This window comes from Mauremys mutica, chromosome 12 (genome assembly GCF_020497125.1).
Source record: "Mauremys mutica isolate MM-2020 ecotype Southern chromosome 12, ASM2049712v1, whole genome shotgun sequence".
In the NCBI taxonomy this organism is placed as follows: domain Eukaryota; kingdom Metazoa; phylum Chordata; order Testudines; family Geoemydidae; genus Mauremys; species Mauremys mutica.
The window spans coordinates 59,907,178-59,927,015 of NC_059083.1; the positions used below are offsets into that span (position 1 = coordinate 59,907,178).

Consider the following 19,838-nt stretch of genomic DNA (forward strand, 5'->3'; position numbering starts at 1 on the left):
CATATTCCATTGATGCGGTGAAGACTCCGCTGGCTACCTGTTCACTGCCAGTTGCAATGGGAGGGTTGATTTTGAGCTATAACACCCTATGCAGTTTGGCTTCTACCTGCGAGAGGGGCCACCTCTCCCCTGCAATGTCACAGCAGTTGATCAGCTGGTTGATTCTTGCTTAGGGTGTCCTTAGGGTTTCTAGAGTTGAATGGCTGGAGGGCATTTTCAGCGGCAGCCTTATGGCTGAAGAATCTGCTTCCCCTCTTGGCTGAAGGGCCAGTATCTGTTGACCTTCAGGGCACAGTGCAAAGCCCAGCTGTTTGCTCAGGCTCTTAGATGAGAAGCTGATGGTGAAGTACGTTTGTTTGGTGAGGGTTGAGTCTCCATTTAGCGTGGCCTTGGGGAGCCCATGTTGGATTGTGTTAAGAATGCCACGTACGTGCCCCCAGGGATGACCGCGGTGCTGTATTTTTAACCATCAAGCCATAAATATGAAATGTTTGTGTTTTTCTTTTTCCAACCTCCAGACTTACGGCAAGAGTTAGCTGTCCGAGAAAGACAACAGGAGGTCACCAGGAAGTCTGCTCCTAGTTCTCCGACTCTAGACTGTGAAAAGATGGATTCTGCTGTTCAGGCATCTCTCTCTTTGCCAGCCACGCCTGTTGGAAAAGGATCAGAGAATAGCTTTCCTTCCCCAAAAGGTGAGCAGTGCAGCAGGGGCGGTTGTGTGGGAACACGGAACTGTGCTGACAAACAGCACTCCCACCAGCTCGGTTCCACTGTGGCACTCTTGGGTAAACTTAGGAACCTATAGGCACCAAGTGCTCTGCAGCAAGTTGTGCCTAAAAGCTGCATCTCCTTCAGCCGGCCAGAAATTCTGTGACAGCTTCACATAAATTCAGGAATAGAGTTTTGAATTAATATGGAAGTGACTCAGCTCCGGCTTTGGGTTTAATTTGATATTGCGTTCAATTTTCTTTACCCTGCCTTTGAGTATTCAGTATGCTGCAGATTTTTGCACTGACAATGCAAAAGAGGGTGGTCGAGGTTGGGTATCGAGGGGAGACAGTCGGAGATAGTAGGATAAGCAATCACTGGATCTTTCTGCTAAAATGACCACCAGAGAAATAGGTCACAACGCTGATAATTTAAACTAGGTCTCTGAGTGACTGTGTGATGAGATGCAGCGGTCAATGCACACCTCTGAGCGCCTGTTCCCATTGCAGGTTCTGGGAGACAGCACGGCACTGGTTTACTCTCATTTCACGTGTGGCAGGCTGTTCACAATGATAAGGGCTAATAACATAATTTAAAAACATAAAAAAAGAAGTTGATTCCACAGCACAGCTCTGTGGCAGGGGATGCATTGTGCAGCCAGCTCTGCAGCTGGGGAATGCACAAGCCCTTGTTATAGGCAGAGTGTAGTGAAAGCAGACAGCTGGTATAAATTAAGCTGGTTACCCCACAGTGTGTGTAATATAGGGGGCTAGCAGCATGGGGAGCCGTGGTGGGGTGGAATTTTAGATTTCCCCTTTCATGCAGAAGTTAGTTTATTGAATATGTTATTCAGCAGCCCATATAATGAAGTGCTTTTATATTTTCAGCTATACCAAATGGGTTTGGTACCAGCCCCCTAACTCCTTCTGCTAGAATATCGGCACTGAACATTGTGGGGGATCTCCTACGGAAAGTCGGGGTAAGTGCCTTGTCCTATAGGACCCACGTTTTTGCTGTGATCGACCCGAGCTTTAGGACTGTTTGTTGCCAGTTGCAGTCATGTCAGACGTGCCTAAAAGGGATTGTGGGGCCATGCCTCTGCACAGCTCCACTTTAGCCTTCGAGGGATCTCTCACATCGTGCTCTGGGAGTGCTGCACGTGTGACAGGGGGGCCTTCAGTCAGACAGTCCCAGGTGTAAACAAGGGATTGGGATTCCAAGTACTACATTGGGGTGCTGGGGTTGGCATGTGGGCATCCAGCTGTGGGACTGGGCACCCTAAACGGATTGCTTACATTTGAATATTGAGCCCACAGGATTACACCAGCTCCCTCTCAAGGGTCTGTAGGTCTCATGCCTAGGCACAGTGCAGATTGACCTTCCCTAGTGTGGCGGGTGTAGTGTGCATTCCAGCTGTCTGAGCCGCTGCCCCTCTCTCCCCAACCCCCTGCAGCTGTTTTAAAAAACCAAAATAACCAGGGAGCCCTTAGATAAGAGAATGACAAAGTGCAGAGCAGTTTCTGATCAGACTCATTTCTCAGAGTTAAAGGTAAAGGTAATAATTGGAGACATACCAATCTCCTAGAACTGGAAGGGACCTCGAAAGGTCATTGAGTCCAGCCCCCTGCCTTCACTAGCAGGACCAATTTTTGCCCCAGGTCCCTAAGTGGCCTCCTCAAGGATTGAACTCACAACCCTGGGTTTAGCAGGCCAATACGCAAACCACTGAGCTATCCCTATGTGAGGCTGGTGATCAGGCAATAGAATAACCCAAGAGAGAGCCAAATATTCCCCACGGTGCAGTTGGTAGGGAAGTGAAATGTTTGAGCTATTAAATGGATTACAACTATAAGTGGAGGAGAAATGCTTTAAACATCTGCTGGTTAGGGCACCGGGCTCACCAATATAATGAGGACATGGCTGTACTTGCTTTGAGTCATGAAAAACTTGTTTGTTAGCTTGTGCCTCAATGCACAGTGTCAGGACACGGTTGTGTCTAAGTTTAGACTCTAGCCCTTGGGGCTGATTTTCATCCATGTCCGTTGCTTAATCTGCTGTGAATACTGTTAGCCACAATCAGGGAAAGCATTTTAGCAAAGGTAAAATTAAAAATCCAGTTGTTGCCTGTGAGCTTCTGGCTAGTTAGGGCAGGCAGGAGTAAGAATCCATGTGGGTTGTAGAGGAGTTTATTTGCAATCGATGAGCTTCCTGATTATTCTGAGAAGGCTGGAGTCCAAGAGTAAGCAGACATCTTTTCCAGCCCACTCTTAAAAACCCAGCCCAACCACTGTGTAAAGTCCCAACTCACCCCTGTCTTTATGAATAGTAAGAAAAAGATTGGCTCAGAACTTCTTCTTGGGCTTGGCTTCTTCTAAGGGTTCCTCCTTCGGGACTGCTCAGCCTACACTCTAGATCCCCTCTGTCCCACCGAGAGCCCCTTTCACTTCCCTTACATCTGGGTGGGTAATGAGTCACTTGCCTCAGTGAACCAGCAGAGCCCACCTAACCCTTAGCACGAGAAGTAGGGTCTTGTCCTGTGCTGAATGCACCCTAAAGTGAGGTTAGCTGAGGCTTGCAGCACCTTAGCTCTTTTTGGTGTTACTGCTTCCCTGTCTGTTTATTGGCTCTGGTTAAAAACCCAGATTCCCCCAGTATGGCACTCCCCGGTAAGGCTGGCCTGCTGTGCAGTGCTGGCTATTGTCTTTGCTTCTAGGTTGTCACAGTGTCGATACATCTGTTCATCTGCTCCTGTACTCTTGCCATCCCTGCCTTTGAGCTACGTAAGCAGGACTAGAAAATCTGACCAGACCCGTTAGCCAGAGGCTGATAGGGAAGAGCAGTGGCTCGGGCAGTATACTAGTGAGAAGCACAGCTTAACTTCCCACACAGGCACACAGCTCCTGGGGAGGGGCTGGTGCTGGGATTTCTATCAGAGGGCTGCTCTTGACTCCTGCTTAGGGGAGCCCTCTGTCCCATCAGCTGCCAGTTGAACCACACCCAGGCCCACTCAAGCGACAGGGTAAGGTGCATTTTCTGCTGTGGGTGGGTGGGTCTCTCCACTCCTGACAACCCTTGTCCTCTACAGTGAATAGCTCCAGTATCTGCCTTCACAGTTGCTCTGTTTTCCCCAGCAGCAGCAGCAGAAGAGTGAAATTAATCTGATTCTTGTCAGTTTCACAGCTGCCTATAGGGTTCTGAAGAGCAGTGGTGAAAGCCAGGGGAGCCTGGTCCGCTGCTTGGGGAAGCTGGGAACAGCATTGGGCCAGGGTGCTGCCTGCAGGTTCAGGAAGATGCTGCTGCAGCAGTTTACATTTGGAGACCGATTTTCAAGAGCTGAGCATCCAGCAGCTCCTGTTGAGAATGGGCCCGCGAAATGGGAGCTGATCTCTTCTGAAAATCTTCCCCCTCAAATGTGGATGCTGAGCACATTGGAGAACTTGGCCCAGCGCTCCCATTCTGAAGGTTTTCTTTGCAGCCAGGACTGCTAAAAGCATTAGCTTTGTTAACAGTGAAGCTTAGCTTGTGCTGAAGTTCAGCACATTGGCCAGTGGCCATTTCAAGTCATGTAGTGGAGAAGAGCTCTTTGTTCTAACAGCTGTGCTCTTCCTTCCACAGGCCTTAGAATCCAAATTAGCTGCTTGCCGAAATTTTGCAAAGGACCAGGCTTCACGGAAATCCTACATTTCAGGCAACGTTAACAGCAGCCTGATGAGCAGCAACGGCACAAAGTTCTCTCATTCAGGGCATACGTCTTTCTTTGACAAAGGGTGAGTTGGGATTGACGGGTTTTGGCTTTCAGGGTCACTTTTTAAACAGACAGATCTTTTCTCCACTCACTTTTAGCCCAATAGAGCCTTTGTCTTCTAGATAAAATGTAATGTGGGTTAGACCCCTGCGGGAACAGTGGCAGCCAAGGTTACAGTGCTGACCCCTACTAAGCAAAGAGAAAAAACGGCTCTACTGCTTAAACCCTTCTCTTGGCTGGTGGATGTTACTGTTTCTCCCACTGCCTAGTTTCCTGGCCTGCTGCGTCCCATGGTAATTCCAATCCCAGGCAGCAAAACAACGTCCCATGGTAATTCCAAGCCCAGGCAGCAAAACAACGATGCTAGTGAGTTGGAATGTGAGCGTAAAAAGAATGTCAAGTGATTAATGTTGGAATTGCCATAGTTACCACGTTGCTCCTTTCGGGGGGGGAACGTGTTCTCTGCAAGCTTGGAGATTTTCCTCAGTCAGAGTGGCCTAGTGCAGGCAGCAGACTCCCACCTGGGTGGGGCACGGCTTGCTTTGATTTCCTCTTCCTGGGGAAAAACGAAAACAGCATTAGCCCCTTCGAGCCAGCTGAGTCTGGGCTCCAGCCATCAAGTTGTGCTGTGTTGCACACCAGCTCTTGGGGCCCAAATCCTTCTATTCCTTGTTCATGCAAAACTCCCTCTGACCTTCATGCAGTCAGGCCTGAAGTCATAGCTTCCACTTTGTGACGTCAAGGAGCAAACACTGGAGGAGCACCAGGGAGGTTTTCCCCACTGTATCTGCCACTGACTCCTGCACTGGGGTGCCAGGCAGAAGTAGAAGCAGCTGTGTGGCAGAGAGCATTTCCCCTGTGTTTGTGAAGTGCTGTGCACCTGTGGTGCACGCCGGCAGCGCTAGAATAATCGTCACTGGTCACAGTATTAATACTCTCTTCAGTGCTACAGTTTTCCACATGCTCTTTAGCGCTAATATTACAGACCAAGGGGTTTGTGTTCCTCTTTAACTTGCAATAGTAAATTCCTCTTAGAGTGTTAAACTGACTGTTAAAATTCTAGAGTGCCACTGTAAACGCTGACATTTCAGTCTTTGCAACCTCTGCTCAGCTGCATAGTGTTGCTGTATGGCCGGCAGAGTAGGCCACATCCTGGAAACTACCATGTGAAATCTTTAGCCAGAACCTGGTTGCAAAAAATAAAAAATAAAGAATTAATTCAGTGTTGTGCAAATCATAGAGCCTTCCACTTGGTTTGCATGTTGCGGGCCTACTGATTAGCAGCACAACACCACAGTGCTACTCATGCTTGCAATTCATAGCCTAGATTCCAGGTGCAAACTCTTAAGAAAGCTGATGGGGAAGGATTATGCTTAAGATCCCAGCATTGCTACTCTGCGTTGTGATGTGACAAGTAAGCTGGTTGCTGTGTGGGGAGGGGTGTCACTGTTAATTATCCAGATTATCATTGCACTGCCTAAGTGGGTTGATTGTCTTCAGTTAGGAGCAGGTTGTCTCTGAGGAAAGTTTAAAAATCCAGCATGTAAATAATGGACACCTAAGGAGGTTAGCAGCATCACAGAGTGGATGTAATTGACAGATGAACGTGCATGCAGGATGGCGGTTTCTACACAGCCCTGACCTTCTCCTCCTCCTTCCCCCTCTCTGTGCCACATACCTCGCCTCCCATGAGATTCGTACCCTGGCATCCCACTCTTCACACCTGCTCCCTCCCTCTCCTGCGCTCCTCCCTGGAAATGGGTGTGTGTTGGAAGCTTGGGGCAGCGTCTGTGCTCCATCCACATCTCTGTTACTGCTGTGTCGATCCTGTGTATTTTGTCTACGCGTTTAAGCCACAAAGTACTGTGAAATGAATGAGGTCAGCCCTGTTGTGCCTACACACTGCAGCCCAAGATTAGCCTCTAGCCATGTCACTGTCCCTCCAGCGGTGTGCAGCACCCGCTAGGGCTTTGCCCATGGCTTGCTGTGGTAGCTAGGCACAAAGGGCTGAGCTGAGGCATGCCCTCTCTTCTCCCCTCTTCTCCTCCTTTCTCTCCAGCCCCTGTACTCTTCTCCCTGCCCCCAACTGTCGTTGGAGCCTGAAACAGCCTCGTGTGCCCGTAGACCCGATCCAATCTGCTGCTGCTGCCTTATGAACAGCCTATTGTTGGGTGGTGGGATTGTGACAGAGGTAACTCAGCCAATCATTATAGTACCGTTTCCTTTGCAAATTGCCGTTCTGTTGGTTACAGTGTTTGACAAGTCCTTCATCTTTCCTTGGCAAGCGGAGCTGTGCTGGCATCTATAGAACAGAGTGGGAGGGACCCTCGGCCTGGCCGGCTCCGAGCTTTAGGAACAATGCAATCAGTGGTATCATGCAGGAGATGCGCAGGAGCAGCTGGGCTTGTGGTCTAAGATCAGGAGAGCTAAGAAGGTTCCTAATGCGTCAAGATTTTAAAAGCTCCAGCAGAGCATTAGCCCACGTGCCGGTGTAAAATTAGTTCCCTGCAGAATGTTGTTCCTTCACAAATGCGCAGTGTTCCTGTCCAGACCCCAGGGGTCGCAGAACAGTCTGGGTATCTGCAGCTGAGTGCTTCTCTTTTCTTCCTTTTAACGCCTCTGAACCGGGGAGTACAGCTGGGGAGCCTGTTCGTTTGAGAAACCTGGGTTCAAATCCACTTTGGGAAACAATTGACCACAACAGTGATCAGCTTTGCTATAGAGGCCTGAGAATAGCAGGATTGAGGCCCTGGCAAAATTGTGTGGGCAAAGCTTTGCCCAGTGCCTGCCTGGGGTACACCTGGCATTAACTCACTGTTAACCCCCACCGCTAAACTCACTGCATTAGCTGACATTTTATATCCCCACTTTAGCCCACAACAATGGAAAAAAACATCTCTTTAGCCATAAACTGGGATTTCAATGGGAGAAGCCCTCCCAGCCCAACCTTAACTAGATCACTGCCACTGCTGTCTACAGAGATACTCTACGCTGGTGGGGATAGTGCACGGGAATGAGAATAGTGTTGGCGTTCAGGAACGCCCCATAGTCCATCTTTATCAGAATGTCCCCCAGGAAAAGAGATCCAAGTCTCCGGAGTCTGCTGCGTTCCAGGGAACTCTAATGCCAGGTGAGTGGCGTAAGGCACAGATTACTTGTGTTCAGGTTACTCGGCTGGTTAGTTGAGGGGAACAGGTGGAATTTGGGATGTAGGCTGTCATAGAAGTAGGTCCATTAAGCTGTCTCTTGCCGAGTAGGTTAGCAGTGTTTGTTCACGGATGTTTAGCTGAGTTCTGGTTGGGTTTAACTCCGTTGTGTTTCCCACGTTTCTACCCTCCAGGTGCTGTCTGAGAATTTCCCTTGTACTGTTTACATAAACTGTTTCCATTTTCCTCCATCAGGCGTGAAAAGGTCATATTCCCCACATTGTTCATGGGTAATTGGATTCATTTGGAGTGATGAGCTGCATGCACTGCATGCTTGGAGCTGGAGAATAACCAGTAGTCAGTTCTACTCACTGCACGGGGCTAGCTCTTCTTTGATTTATGATCTAATAGTCCATTAGTGAAACCTTAAGGCCACAGTTTTTGTCTGATCACAATATCTCTCCCATCGTTACATCAGACGAAGTGTCCTGGTATCATGTGACCTTTTTCAGACTCAAGAATGAGAAATTGGGAATTGAATGCAGCTTGTGCTCTCAATACAGTCAGAGATGCATGCCTTTGACTGAACCGCACACACTGGTTTTGCTTTATACTGGCCTGCATTATATCACTGCAGATAAAACGTCCCGCTCCTCTAGCGTCCTTCATCGGAGGATCACCAAGCACCTTTTCAAATGTCAGCTCATTAAACTTTACAACACCTTGTGAAGCAGATAAGTCTTATCCCTGTTTTATGGATGGGGAAACTGAGGCCCAGAGGTGAAGTGACTTGCCCAAGTCATGAGTAAGTGGCAGAGCCAAGAATAGAACCCTGCCAGCTCCCTGGCTCTGTAACCCTCCCGGGCTCCTTCCTAGGCGTGTGTGACCTTGACGGGGTGGAGGGGCTTGTCTTCCCATGACCCTGTGTGGTATGCTACTCAGTGGGTCTCCCAAGCCAGGCAGGTCAAACCAGGGGCCAGACTAAGGAGCAATCCACTGGTCCCGCAGGTCGTGGAGTGGGGGTTGGGGATAAGGTTAACACCCTTATCCTGTAAAAATCCAGATGTGAAGAAAGTCTCAAAGAAGCCCTGAAAACACACAAATGATCACAGGGTTAAAGGGACCTGATCTCCAGCTGTTGTTGCTAGTCCCTGTTGCCGCTCCCTCAGTGTCTGCCAGTGTTGTGCTGTTCAGCATTTCCTGCACAGCAGACCCCGAATCTGCACCTTTTGCACAAATATCTAGAACAAAGTTTTGGCCGTTGGTGTCAGCTTAGCAAAGGGGCTTTCTAGCATCACACGTTCCTTGGTCAGCGAAAGCCACTGAGCAATGGCTGGGGAGTCTCTGAGACTCCTTAGGGCTGTTGCAGTTGTAGGCTCTGAGATGGGATCAGGATGTCCTGGGAATAGTGGCTATCCCCGGGCAAACCCAATCACTCTCCGCAGGGCTAGCATGTCTACAGAGACCATCTGGATGTTTATATGGAGGCTTCAGTCAGATTGTCTGTCTGCTTTTGAAGGCTCTTGAGCATCCCCTTGGGAAGGATGTCAGGGAAAATGGTTGATTCCTTTTGATTGAGTCTTAATCTGGCGCAACATGCAGACCCTAAACTGGCTGCATGGATGGGCTTGGGGGTTAAGAGGTGGGTGAGGAGCTTGGAGATCTGGGCTCTATTCCTGGCTGGGCCACAGACTCATTTGTGCCCTTGGTCAAGTCACTTAACCCTTATGCCTGTTTGTCCATCTGGTCTAGCTCCCAAGGGTTGTAAGGGTTAATTTGCTATATTTGTAGAGCACTGAGAGATCAACCCCACCCCCCAAATTAAGGTGCTGTGTAAATGTAAAATATTGCTTAAAATGCAAATTAACCAGTGAGGAAATACGTGATAGGATAGGAGAGAAGTTGCCAAATCAGTGGAAGAAATTAATAGCCTAAGATCCTGAATCCGTCCCTGTTACCTCAGTCTGTCCGAGATCACTAAGGCCTAGCTTTCCAAAAGGGACGAGGGATTCTGGGTACCTGACAGGAGCCTGACTTTCAGCCACCGCCCTCAGACAGTACATCTGCACAGCAAAGTTCCCAACCTGGGTAGACAGACTTGTGCTGACAGAGTCTGCATGAGTGTGCTAGAAATAGCAGTGTGGGTGCTGAGGCTTGGGCTGGTCACCTGAGCTCAGACCCAAGGGGATGGGTGGCCACCCCAAGCTTCTGCTGCAACATCCCTGCTGTGATTTTTAGTGTACTGGTGCGAGCCCCGCCAACACAAGTGTGTCCAGCCAGGCTGGGCTGGTCACTTACAGCTGCAGCATTGGCATCCCCTGAAACTCAGGCTCCTGTGATGTCTTCCGTGGGGCCCTTGGGCTGGTCGGGGCAGAACTAGACTGACTCCTAACTGACACCAGTGTGACTCCTGGAAGGTTTCGGTGGACAGCACTTGCTCACACGTGTCCTGCGCTGAGTGTCTAGACCTGCACTTACTGAGTGCAAACTGCTCTGGGAGCATCTTAGAAGCTAGTCTGAAAAGAAGGACCTTAAGGGCAAATGTGAGACGCGATGGGTGTCTTGTCAGTAAGAGAGGATGGATCGGAGGGGGCAGGCACAGCATGCAAGCACCGGTCTGCTCACTTTCACTGGTGGTATTACGATTGTTTGTGATCAGCACAATATTTTAACTCAAAACGAACACGAAGAGGGAATGTATTTGAGACAGTACAGATGGATATGGTCTTGGTGCTCTCAGCTTAAACACCAACTTCTGGTATCTTCACAGTGGTTGCTAGTTTTTGGAGCCATTCTTTGTGGCAGTCTTGTATTCCATCAGCTCTCTGTGAATCAGAGCAACAGCATTACCTTTATTTCTCTAATTAGCTCAAGATAGGTCACGCAGCATCTGAACAATGCCATGAGAACCAGTTCCTTGCTAATCCTTGGAGAGCTGCTCTATATATGTCGCCATACAAATATTTGAGTTATCAACAGTTCTGGAACCTGGAAGAGCTCCTAAACAAGAGCTGGAGCTTTCACTTCTGAAGCGGAAAGCAGAGTTTATATGTACAAGACCCACCTTTGGTGTCATGTAAAGACTAGTTCTCCATCTTGCTCAGTATAGTATATTGGTGCCTTATCAGATACTTGTCGTTCCTATGCCATGCTTGCTTCTAAGCTAGCCAGCTAATCAGTTTTGCAGTCGTTAACCAATGTCAAGATTGTGTATAAAGATACAGGCGTTTATTTGCAAGTCTCGCCAATGCCGTGGCATAGAGCAATCCATGGAGACTGTGTCTGGTTCAGTTTTTACAGATTCAGGCACAAAGAAGGACAGAAGGCAAAGGACTTGACTCCCAGGCTCCAGAGTGCAGCTGAAGAGTGTGTAGAAAGGAAAATAAAGACTTGGCAGGTTTCCATATCCAGTACAGAGTTATCAGTAAACACCCCTGTCAATCCAGCTGGGCTCGACATCGTCGTCTTTTGCAGAACTCCCAGAAAGATGTCCCAGTAGATGTCAGATCTCTGAAGGTGGAGCTTGTGCAATTGTCCAGAGACACCTTGGCCAGCAGGCAGGGAAGATGGGCCGTCAGGTTTCCACAGCAATGTTTGAGTTCAGCTGTCCTCATGCTTTGTCGCTCAGCCCTTCCGCTGGGCACAGATCCTGGGGGGGCTCTCTGATGTTTCACCTCCTTCACGTGCCAGCATTGTCCCCAGAGGGCTGCATCATGGCAGACTGACTCCAGAGCATCTTCCCACGCAGCGGGAGCTAGCCATTCTGGGGAGTGTTGCGTGGCTGTAGTTATGGGCATGGCGTAACTGGCCATCCCTAATGAATGTGCCTCACGAGATTCAGGTGCCTGTGTGTGAGACAAGGACAGAGCCAGCATGGTCGAGTGGTTGGAGCAGAAGACTGGGAGTGAAGAGAGCTGAGCCCTAACTGCTGCTGACTCGCTGTGTGACCTTGGACAAGACACCTTCCAGCTGGAATCCAGCCGGGCTTCTTGTGTGGAGTGTTACCCACTGGTTTTGTTCCCATGCTCTGCGTGGTCTTTCATTGCTAACCCATCCCCTGGCTCTGTTAGGGCAGCGTTGGGGTCGCTATTGAGCTGACGTGGTTGTAAGAATCCCTTTGTATGCCAGTCTTGGCTGGACACTGAATAACCCTGGCTCTGAGTTGAAAGGTGAGCAGTTAATCTTCCCAGCCAGTGCTCCAACCAGCAATTTGCTGGCTCAGTCCCTCTACTGTGACTTCCAAAGCGGGCAGAGCCAGTAGCACCTCAGCAGGAGTCTCAGGGCAGTTCGGTTGAACCCAGGATCATAAAATTTGCCAACTCAGTTCAGAGCATTGTTGTGCCCAGGATGCAGGTGGGCAATCTCTGTAGTGCAGTAGGTGAAGATACCTCTTAGCGCGAACCACTCCAGAATGAGAACACCCTGTGAGCCTTGAAGAGGAGCTGGTTGATCTGAGCAGGGGACGTTGGAAATGCTTCGATCCTCGGCGTTTCTCCAGGAGTGGCCTCCTTCCCAGTGATGATCCTCGGCCCATTTATTGTAGCCAAACTTCAGCTGTTTTTACTTCAGTCAGGAGAGAGCAAAGCCCCCATGTTTTAAGGCACTTTGTCCCTCCCCCTCCTGCCATAACTCAGCAAGTTGCAGGAGCTGCTTCCGGTCCAGCGGCAGTTTGGAATCAAGTTGGTTTTATGGCCCTGCAAATTGGGACGTGCTATGAAGATGTAATTCTGCCCCTAAAACCCCGTCAGTGGGAGGTTGTGGGTCACTCAGCCATGCTGTGTCTTAACTCTTTTGAAATTCCGTTATGGTAACGCTTGGAATGTAAAGCTCAAAGGTCAGGAAATTAAAACGCAGGTTCTCGTGGTAACATCACCCCTGGCTGCACTGCACATCTTGCATATTTCATGTTATATCCTGGTGTATGTACCAGCAGCCTGGGGACCGAAAACATCTACCATCCCCATTGGAGCAGGGTGTATATGGCTAGGAGAACTTCTTCTTGACTGTTGAGTATTTAAATTGGTAAGTTGATTTCCCTGGAAGTTTTTTTTTAACCAAGAAAGACGATCACAGCTGTTCAGTTTGCAAACACCTCCAGTAAGAGCTTGTTAGAGGTTGGTGGCGTTCCCAGCCCTGGCAGTGTACACAGGAATATCCCCGGCTCATTCCAGCACCGCTTCGAAAGTTGTTAGAGCCTCTGCAGGGTCATAAAGAATCTTTCTGTGCTGATACCTGTGCACGGAGACACTAGTGTACCTTGTGGGTTTTCCAGAGAGACGACAGCTCTGATACTGACTTGGTGTCACAGCTGGCAAACACTGTAACGCCCAAAGGAGTAAAGATTGACGCTGGCTATGCACTAACCTGCACCGTGACTCTGTTTTAGTTCTGCAAAGAATGATGGGGCCTTTTCCTCAGCAAGTGTGAACGCCGTCAGTGCTAAAGAGCAGCCATTCTTGAGCTGGGAGGGAGCTGCAGGAAACCAGCAGCTAGAATGATATTATCCTCTACAGTGACATCAACCAATGGTGATTGTTACAGAGACTTGACTCAGCAGACAACCACCCAGTCGATAGAACTCGCCAAACAGGGAGCGTCTTCCCTCCCCTGATCGCTGTGCAGTGGGGCCTCGATGGCCCCGTTCAGGAAGCTGCCAAGGCTGAGGAGCCCACTGCCAGGATCTTCAGTAGAACCAGAACCTTCCGACTCTGGGTGTTGGCCCGTCGCATAGCTCTGCCCTGGGGAGCTCTGAAGCTGAGTGTGGCGTTTGGAACTGAAAGATGGTCCAGCAGTCACAGTGCCCTAGTCTGACACCAGCTTCAGCTCCACCACGGGCCTGGTCTACACTAGGAAGTGAGGTCAATATAACTGCGGTGCTCAGGGGGTGTGGACAATCAGACCCTCGAGTGACACAGTTAACTCCACCAGGGCTAGGTCAACGGGAATTCTCCTGCCTCCCCCTCCCGGTGGCCTAGGCAACATCTTCAGCTGCAGTGTTTTAAGTGTAGACAAGCCCCCAGCCTTCCTGTGTGACCTTGGCGAGTCATTTAGACTCCATTCCCCCTCTGTACAGTGGGGCTAATAACCCTGCCCAGTCTCCCATGGGGGTGGGGGTGAAGATGAGACCAGTAAAGATTGCAAGGTGCACAGATACTACAGTGCTGCTAGAAATACCTTAGCTAGAGGGAGATGTTGCTGTGTGAGCCCCAAGGAAAGATTTGCCTCCTTTTCCGGAGGATGTGTAAACCGAACCTGGAGCTCCATGTAGTACCTCAGTCCAGCACCATAAAGTGATGAAGATCCAAACTAGGAGAGAACTGGCAGAGCCTGGCCAAATCAAAGCCACGGCCAGGGCACGTGTGGAAAGTGTCAGCCTGGAGCAGCTCCCACTGTAAACCTCGGTGGTTGTTTCCTGACACACCAGAGAAAAGCTTCTCCCCACTTTCCCGGCTGATGTCGGCTTTGCAGAGGGAGCCCCTCCAGCTGCTTAGAGCTCACAAGCAACTGACTGGCAGGTGTTGTGAGATGGCGCCTTTGGGCTCGTCTGCACAAACGCTGACTGCGCAGCAAGCCGGGCTGGGACTCTACCCCGCGCTAGCAGGCCAGGCACAGCGTGGACCCTGCTGCTGCACACGCCCAGCTCCCTGTCATGCTTGGTCTACCCCCCTTTGAACCAGGCTGGGAATAGTGCGCACGAAGCGGGAGCACAGTCCACTGGGACAGTTGGTGCATGGCAGGCTGCTGCAGGGTAGACCTACACCCTGGCTTGTCCTGAATTAAACGTTTATGCAGACAGGTCCTTCTACATCCTGCTCTGTCTCCGTAGCAGAGAGCGCCGGATGGGAAACCTAGGGACCAAGACCTAAGGGGCCAGAGCCCCGGCCAAGAAAAATTAGCTCTTTATAGCAGGCAGTAGCAAAATGATGCCCTTTTAACAACACATACTGGCTGCTGCCTTAACTAACCCATCAGGTTTTGTGTGTGTGTGTGTGTGTGCGTGTGTGTGTACGTACACCACTCCCCATTACTGGATGCAATCAGAACCGCTCTGCTGTGTCTCATATACCCTGTACTGCTGACAGCTGAAAAAGATTCTCCTTTGGAACCAGGGAGCTCTGAGTTCTATCCCCTCTGCAGTGTGCAGTTCGGGGTGGCCATGGCAGGCGAGACAGTGACCACGGTGCAGTTCTTGGGGCAGCACATTTGTTACAGGGACCTTTGAAACATAAATGCTGCTTAGAAAATACCCAGCTATTTCCCTGGGAAATAGTCTGGAAGCAAAATCTAAACCAAGGGGCAGCTCTGCCTACAGGCATTAGCTGTCCCGGCAGCCCAGGGGGAGCTGCCTGGTTCAGATTGTATCTGCTGGACAGATCCCTTGGGTGTGAGGCCATGGCCCAGTGAGCGTGTCCAGTAGCTGGGTAACGCTTTGAGTGCCTGGCGGCGGGAGCCTGTTAACAGTGGGATGGTGCGTGCTCCCAGTGGGCAGGGAGAGTTTATCTCACAGTGGGATGTCAAAACCCTGGGCTGGAGGCTGATCCTGAGACTCTGCTCAGGGTTCCCATTCAGCACAGCACTTGCACATGTGCATAACTTGAGGTGTCCCACTGACGCGTGGAGCTCAGGAGCACGTGCTGGGGCCTGTGCCGAAGGGAGGCCTGAGTGACAGGCGGGTGGCTTGCAGAACAACACCCACCCCCGCCTTAGCCGGCTGGCTCCCAGTCCTTAGCACGTCTAGTAAAGCAGCTGGAAGGAGTCGGGCTCCCCCTTCCAGCTGCTGTGCGGGGTGGGGATGCAAGTACATCGGCCACAGTGTATTGCTGTATTCCTCATTTACCAGCCTCTCTTGTCTTCTCGCTCTTTAGGACAGTAAACGGCTTTGACCAAGGCCCCCCTCCAGGCATAGGATCCTCCAGACCCTCATCAGCGCCAGGCATGCTTCCTCTGAGCGTATGAACAGCCAGGAGGCCTTTGAACCAGCCCTTTTCTCAAACAGAAGCCCCCCAAGAAAAGAACTGCTTCTGAGTCCTTCCCATTAGCACCCCCTGCTGGAACTCAGCCTGCGTTGCGGTGTGGAGCAGCGTTGGAGCCGGCCCGCTGCCTGGAGGAGTCCCAGCCACGCACAATCCTTCACTCAATGTCAATACAGTTTATTTTCTCCTATTGCCGTAGTGGACGTTCTCTAACATGGTCGCACTCTGTTGTGGGTCACACAGGCTGATACGTGTGTTCTGTCTCACGGGATGCAGGAGTCTCACTAGCCAACAACTGATCCTCAGCCTTCACGTTGTACCTGTCTTAACTTAGGTTGGGTAGGATGCAACCGCTGGCTGAATCTGTATTTACAACCTCTCTTGCCCTAGCAGCCTGGCACTTAAGCACACGCAGCCACCACCGTTTCAGTATGGAGGGAACCATTTTTGAGGGATGCCAGGTACGGTTTAGATGTGTTAATCCTGTTGGACAAATGCCCTGGGAAGGAGACATCTGGCCTCAAACGACTTTAACTCTCCTTGAACGTTAGTGAAATGTTCATGCAGGTAAAGAGTCTTGCTTTTGCTACTCTGAGAAGCCACTACCTGTGCTGCCAATGCAATAGGCCCCTAAAAACACGTGAGCATCAGCCAGGGTTCAGATCTGTGTAATATAGAACAACTAGACGTTACAGTGCCAGCAATGGGGTCTGTGACAGTTTGGGGCCACTCTGTACCTTGTGGGTCTGCAAAGCGATGTGTTTGTGCGATTCGCCGTCTCTCTCTGTGCCTCACAGTTGTTGGATTTTAAAAAGGACACGCAAACCTGCCAGTGGTTTGGTCCGTGGGTTTAAAAATCTCCCTCTCCAGTCTAGTCCATCCCACCTCATTTGGCTTTGTGGATTTCATTTGTAGGCGCCAACTGATTTATTTACAACTGCCAAGTAAAACCAGTTGCCCAAATGGAAGGGAAAGGGGGGAGGAGAATCACCACTTAATGTTAGGGGTTTGTACGTCCCTTTTTCCTGTGCATCCTTCGCTGCATTTGACTGTTTACATTTGTTTTATTGTATATAGGTTTGTAAACATAATATCTTTGCCTAAGATATTTGTACATAACTTGGGCTTTGTAGCTTTATTTATTCAGAATCTATATGGCATGTTTCAATAGGACAGTGTATCATAAGACAGTGGCGATAAAGATCATGTGGTTTAAAGAAACAAAAAGCGACTTCCAAAAAATAAAGCTCTTTTAACGTGGAACCAGTGGATTTTGCAGAAAAGAAGGTGGAGGCTGTTTTGTGGGTGATTTTGGGGTGGGCAGGTTCCTCACGGAGACGCCCACTGCGGGAAGTGAAGATGGACGAACTGGGCTGCCATTTCAGGTGGGGTTTTGTTCATGCCACAACACACCGGATTCACGCACTCTTAGAGACGCCTGTCACCACAAGTGTATGTGAAGTGTCTTTTCAGCAGTGTCAGAGCGACCTACCCTGGCTGCTCTGGGCCCTCCTCTTGGCTTTGCTGGGTTAGGAATGGACAGGGAACCCTGCCTGCAGTGACCACTCCCAGGCTGCACTGGCTGCTTAACAGAGGTGGCCTGCTCTGACCGGGGGAGGTGACTGAGCTCAGTGCTGGGCTCTCATGATAGGAAGGTGCCCAGGACCAGTGAGCTCTTGGATGAGGGGCACTTGTGTGTGTGGTATGAGGTAGATCAGGCTTAGCTAAACAATGGGCTTGGGCCTTTAGCAGATCTGTGCCTCTGCTCACTTTCCCACTGCACTAGCACATTGCTCTAGCTGCAAGCTCTTGGCTCACACAGCAGTCTGTATCTAGGAGCAGAGAGCAAGCTGTCCCCTGGGAGCCTGCCGCTGCTCTTGGCTCCTGCGGGGGGTGGAAGCAGTGCAGGGAAGCGGAGCTGCACTGTGAGGCTAACGGGGCAGGAAGCTGCAACAGAGCCCTGCTGGGGTGTGCGAGTGGCTGCATGCTGCTACTGCAGCTGATCATCTGCTCTGAAGTGACCAGGTGAGACACATCCAGCCCCTGGGACCCCAGGCTCTCAGCCTTCTGCTGTTAGGGCTGGGCAGCTCTGTGCTGTGTGACTTGAGGGGGTTCACTGGACTGGCTGGTGCTCTGTAGCAGTCTGCAGTGGGGGGCTGCCCCTCCCCCTGACAACCTGCAGGGAGGAGTCTTGCTTCACAGAGCTGCTGCACTGTTTTTGTTGCTGAAAGCAGAGGGGAAACTAGCCAGCAAGCCTCTTTATACTCAGAGCACTTCCCAAAGCTGTGCCCCTGATCTCAGTGCGGCGGGAGCCATTTCTGAGGGTGCCTGGCTTTGCCTGCAGCGATTATGGCTGGGTGCACAGTCCCTGGGCCTGGCCCCACCAGCCCTGGTCTCTCTACCCAGGCAGTGCAGGTCGCTGCCTTTGTAGCTGCTACTTCCCGGCAGCCGCTAGAACTGGCCTGGCAGACGCACGCACACCCAGCCTGGCTCCCGTGGATGTTCAGGCAGGACAAAGCCCAGCCCAGGGAGAGGGTGATTTTCACCCTGCTGCCAGTTCCCGGCTTTGCCCTGCAAGGCAGCAGGCAGCAGCCCTTGCTCCAAGAGCCTAGCTCCTGCCACCTCACTGTGGCCGAAGCCCACAGCGTTTCCTGCCTGTGGGGTTTGCTAAGGAGTCACCTGGGGAAGAGCCTCCAACTCACACACATCCTATTCTGGGCTCCGGCCTTTGGTCCTTGTGGTGGGAGGGGCTGCTCTGCTCCCCCCCGCTCCCCAGAGCCTGGCCCAGAAGGGGGGATGCCCACCCAGCTCAGTGCTCTGGCAGGCGAGAGGCTGTTACCCCTTAGCTGCCTGGAGGGCAGGCTGTTCTCCCAGTGCAGGCCCTGGGGCCATGTAAACAAACCTCTGCAGTGTGCTGGCCAGGGCAACCCGAGCAGGCTGGCTCCAGTGGGCCCCCTGCCATTAGAACAAAGCTCTGGTCAGTGCATAGGGGCTTTCCCACCAGCAGGTTAATTATGGCACCAAACTCTGACCTGGGCTGTTTCCTTCACACCAGGGCAGGGCCACGAGGGATCAACACCAGCCCCGGCAGCAATAGCAGCTACGTCTCCCATCCCTTGCAGTAACACTAGGCCTTGTTCTCCGAGTACACACAGACCCCCCAGCTTAGTCTCTCTCTAGAGCCTGGGATTTTGGAAAGAGCCAGTTTGAGGCAGCAGCGGAGATTCTACAGCTCCCCCTGCTGCTCCCGGGACACTCCGAGAACACAACAGGTGATAGATTTGCTCTTCCACGCTGGGCTTTACCCTGCGCCCAGCAGCTCTGCTACTGATCCCTTACACAGCAGCTCTGCTGCCCTCTTCTGGCATGTTTTAGCTACTACAGCGCTCCAGGACCAGCAACAACTTTCTACTGCTGAAGGACACTAGAAAGCCCTTAGCACAGGAATTGCCAGACTGCCTCGGCTCCAGTGGTGAGCTGGAGCAGGTTCCCACAGGTTCTCAAGAACAGGTTGCTAAAATTAGACCTCTGTGGAGAACCGGTTGTTAAAGGGCCAGGGGGTGGGCAAAGAACTTTGGTCTGCAGGCCGGACCATCCTGTTGCTCCCAGGATTCCCAGCTGGGGAGGCTCCCCTGGCCCTTCCCCTGCTTCCCCCCAGCTGCAGCATGGCCAGCAGCCAGCATCAGCTGGGCAGCTCAGCTGAGCTCTGGAGTTGTCCTGCTGCCACTTTTTGAATGGCCCAGCAAGATGGGGGCAGGGGGGGCTGCTGCAAGCTCCAGGGCTGGCCAGAGGAGAGGGGAGGTGGCAAGTGGGGCAATTGGCCCAGGCCCTGCAGGGGCCTCTGGCCCCAAGACGATCTCTCCCTGGCCCCTCCCCCCCTTAAATCAGAACTTTTTATAGGGAACCGGTTGTTAAGATTTTGGCAGCTCATCACTGCTCAGCTCCATACCCTGTCTCTTCTCTAAAGCAGCTGGTGCTGGCTGTTGTCAAGGTACAAGGACCCTGCTGCTGGTAGCTGTGGGCTAAGCCTGTCCCAAGAGAACATTTCCATGTAAGCCTCTCTAATTAAGCAACATGTGTACCTGGAAGTTGTGCTCACCTGTGCAGGCTGCCATACACAAATTGAGTGAGCCCTGAAGATTAACTGTCAGATGCAGCTAGTCCCTGTGAGGTGTAGATTGTAATACCCACCCTTGAGCCCCATGGTAGCTCCGCTCCCCACATCCTGCCACAGGGAATGCTTGGTTCCCCAGGAGCTGGGCAGGA

At 51.3% G+C, this 19,838-nt stretch overlaps 1 protein-coding gene across 6 annotated transcripts in view; it reads left to right on the forward strand.

The window, feature by feature from the left end:
• The window catches only part of NDEL1 (nudE neurodevelopment protein 1 like 1), a 41,741-nt gene extending 24,888 nt beyond the window's left edge, over positions 1-16,853 (forward strand). For 3 of the 6 annotated variants that reach the window (XM_044983014.1, XM_044983015.1, XM_044983017.1), the window contains exons 6-10: positions 519-692; positions 1,596-1,687; positions 4,324-4,475; positions 6,513-6,644; positions 15,465-16,853. In XM_044983014.1, the coding sequence (XP_044838949.1) occupies positions 519-692; positions 1,596-1,687; positions 4,324-4,475; positions 6,513-6,609 (515 nt within the window). In that variant the 3' untranslated portion in view covers positions 6,610-6,644; positions 15,465-16,853. The remainder of the gene's footprint in view (positions 1-518; positions 693-1,595; positions 1,688-4,323; positions 4,476-6,512; positions 6,645-15,464) is intronic. The other 3 variants (XM_044983012.1, XM_044983013.1, XM_044983016.1) reach the window with 2 other exon arrangements.
• Positions 16,854-19,838: the final 2,985 nt, after the last annotated feature.